Source organism: Acanthamoeba castellanii, assembly GCF_000313135.1.
Source record: "Acanthamoeba castellanii str. Neff unplaced genomic scaffold scf7180000082923, whole genome shotgun sequence".
NCBI classification, from domain to species: domain Eukaryota; phylum Discosea; order Longamoebia; family Acanthamoebidae; genus Acanthamoeba; species Acanthamoeba castellanii.
In genome coordinates this window covers 12,764-14,823 of record NW_004457336.1, presented here as the reverse complement: position 1 = coordinate 14,823, position 2,060 = coordinate 12,764, and the positions used below count along the sequence as shown (strand labels likewise).

The following is a 2,060-nucleotide window of genomic DNA, read 5'->3' as shown; positions in this document are numbered from 1 at the left end:
CTCCCTCGGCGCCGGCGCCGGCGGCAGGTTCATAGGGAGTGTCGTCGCGGCTCGCCACTGGTTCGGTAACTGCACCCGCCGAGGGCGGTGCGACGTCGGCCGCAGTCGGCTCGGCGGGCTCTGCAGCGGCTGGAGTGACAGCGCCCGCACTGGGCGATTCGGTTGCGGGGGGCGAGGTGGTGTCTGGCTTCCCGACCTCCATGGCTTCAGCTGATCCGGTCGGCCCTGTGCTACTCGGTTCGAGTTCCATCTTCGCTCTGATTATTAGGAACGAGAAAATGATTTTTGATGAGCCTCAGCATTATGCCGAGAGATAGGAGGAGATTGAGGCAAAGTGGCGAAAAAGGCCTTGAGAAAGTGATGAACTCATCACCGAAGGAGATGAAAAGAACGTGAATTTTTAGGTACATACACCCCCACCAAATTTAACCGAAATGACCATCCTAAGGCGGAAAGGAACTGAAGGGGAGCTAAAGATGAGTGCGGTACCCTCTTCGTGCGAACAAGGCGAGAGGTCCTCAGGCAAAAACGGCCGTTGTGAAAGATTAGAGTATCGGTGTGCCGAAGGTGCCGTTTGTACGTTCCCGAAATTTTTACTGTTTTATTGGCATTACTCGCATTCCGGCGATTTAGAAATAATTATAATAATTATTATCAGCGCTGGCACTCGAGGGCGTCGGGACTGCAGCCGTCGTACGGCCGCACGCGCGGGTCGTCGAGAAGCTTCTTGCGCACACACGCGCACCTATGTGTTATGCACAGCAAGAAGAGGTGAGCATTGACGATTGATGACGATGGTTGCAACAGTTGCAGCTGCGTGGGCAGTGAGGAGCTCTGTGAAGGCCAACCTGGGGTTCTGCGCGCGAGCGCTCTTGAACTGGCGGGGATAGCCCTTCCAGGATCTCTCGATGCCTGCACGCAGTAGTATGTGGAGTATGAGAAGAGAGTCTGACTTTGATGCGGCCCGTGGACCACGGGCGTACCGCCGCTCGATTCGGTGCACCAGACGGTGGCGCCGTCCTTCTCCGTCCACCTCGAGTTACACTCTGGAAACTGCTGCTTCTCCTCGAGCTCCTGATCCACTCTAGATGATGTGCGTGCGTAAATATCGCGGTTGGTGGCCCATATATGGCGCTGTTAGAATTGAGAGGCGTACACAATCTTGGCCTTCTGGAGCTTCTCTTTCACCTTCTTGAGCGCGGGCGTAGCCTTGCCGGCCGCATCATAAAAATCTCCCTGTGTACGAGGAACGGCGCACTGTGAGCATCATTTCACGAAGCCACAAGGTTGAAGAAGGCATTGGGTACCAACGACTTTGCCCAGGTACTTGTACTGGCGTTCGAATTGGGTTTGCCACTCTTTGATGGCCGCCACCTGTTCGGGTTCGAGGTCGGTCACGTCGTCCGTGAGATTCTCCTCCTCAAACTCGCCTGCGCGGAGCGAGCGAGGCAGTCATCGATCGCGTTAGCAAAGGTGCTAAGGTCGGCAGGCAGGCAGATGCGCACCCGTGGCGAAGGAACGCGAGGCGTCACGCCCGGCAAAGAAGGAGTAGGACCCCCCCTTGGCGTAGAATCTCTTCCCTTCCGTCACGTCAAAGACCTTGCCTGCCCACACACACCACCACACACACGCACACACGCACACACGCACACACACAATGAAGCGCGTGAGACGTCTTGCACAGGAAGGGGGGCGCACGTGGGAAGGGAAGAGAGCGCACCAAGAACACTGAGTAGAATGGGCTTGGCCGGGTCGCTGCCATCATGCAGCCGCAGCTCATCTGCGGAGAAGATCTTGGAAACAACCTTCGCCTTCTTTGCGACAGGCTTCGACGTCGCGTTCGGCCCGTTCTTGGGCTGGAAGAGCTGTGCAATAGTGGCGGCAGCCTGGACGAAGCCCTCGTCCAGCTGCTTCACGATCTGGGGTTCGTAGTGGAGAAGATAGACCGCTACACCGACCAAGAGCGCGAGCAGCAAGCAAACCACCGCCAGCGTTTCGTAGATGCGGGCGGTTGACGATGATGAAGATGATGGAGGCCTTCTTGGATGGCCTCGCTGGCC

At 57.1% G+C, this 2,060-nt stretch overlaps 1 protein-coding gene across 1 annotated transcript; it reads right to left on the bottom strand.

The window, feature by feature from the left end:
• Window positions 1–654: 654 nt before the first annotated feature.
• On the bottom strand, window positions 655–1,780 carry ACA1_002200 (cytochrome b-like heme/steroid binding domain containing protein; the record flags this gene model as incomplete). Its single annotated transcript, XM_004335703.1, has 7 exons — window positions 655–682; window positions 849–912; window positions 984–1,084; window positions 1,157–1,236; window positions 1,312–1,430; window positions 1,506–1,604; window positions 1,699–1,780. The coding sequence occupies 7 exons, from the start codon at window positions 1,778–1,780 to the stop codon at window positions 655–657; spliced, it is 573 nt and encodes a 190-aa protein (XP_004335751.1).
• Between the last annotated feature and the right edge of the window lie 280 nt (window positions 1,781–2,060).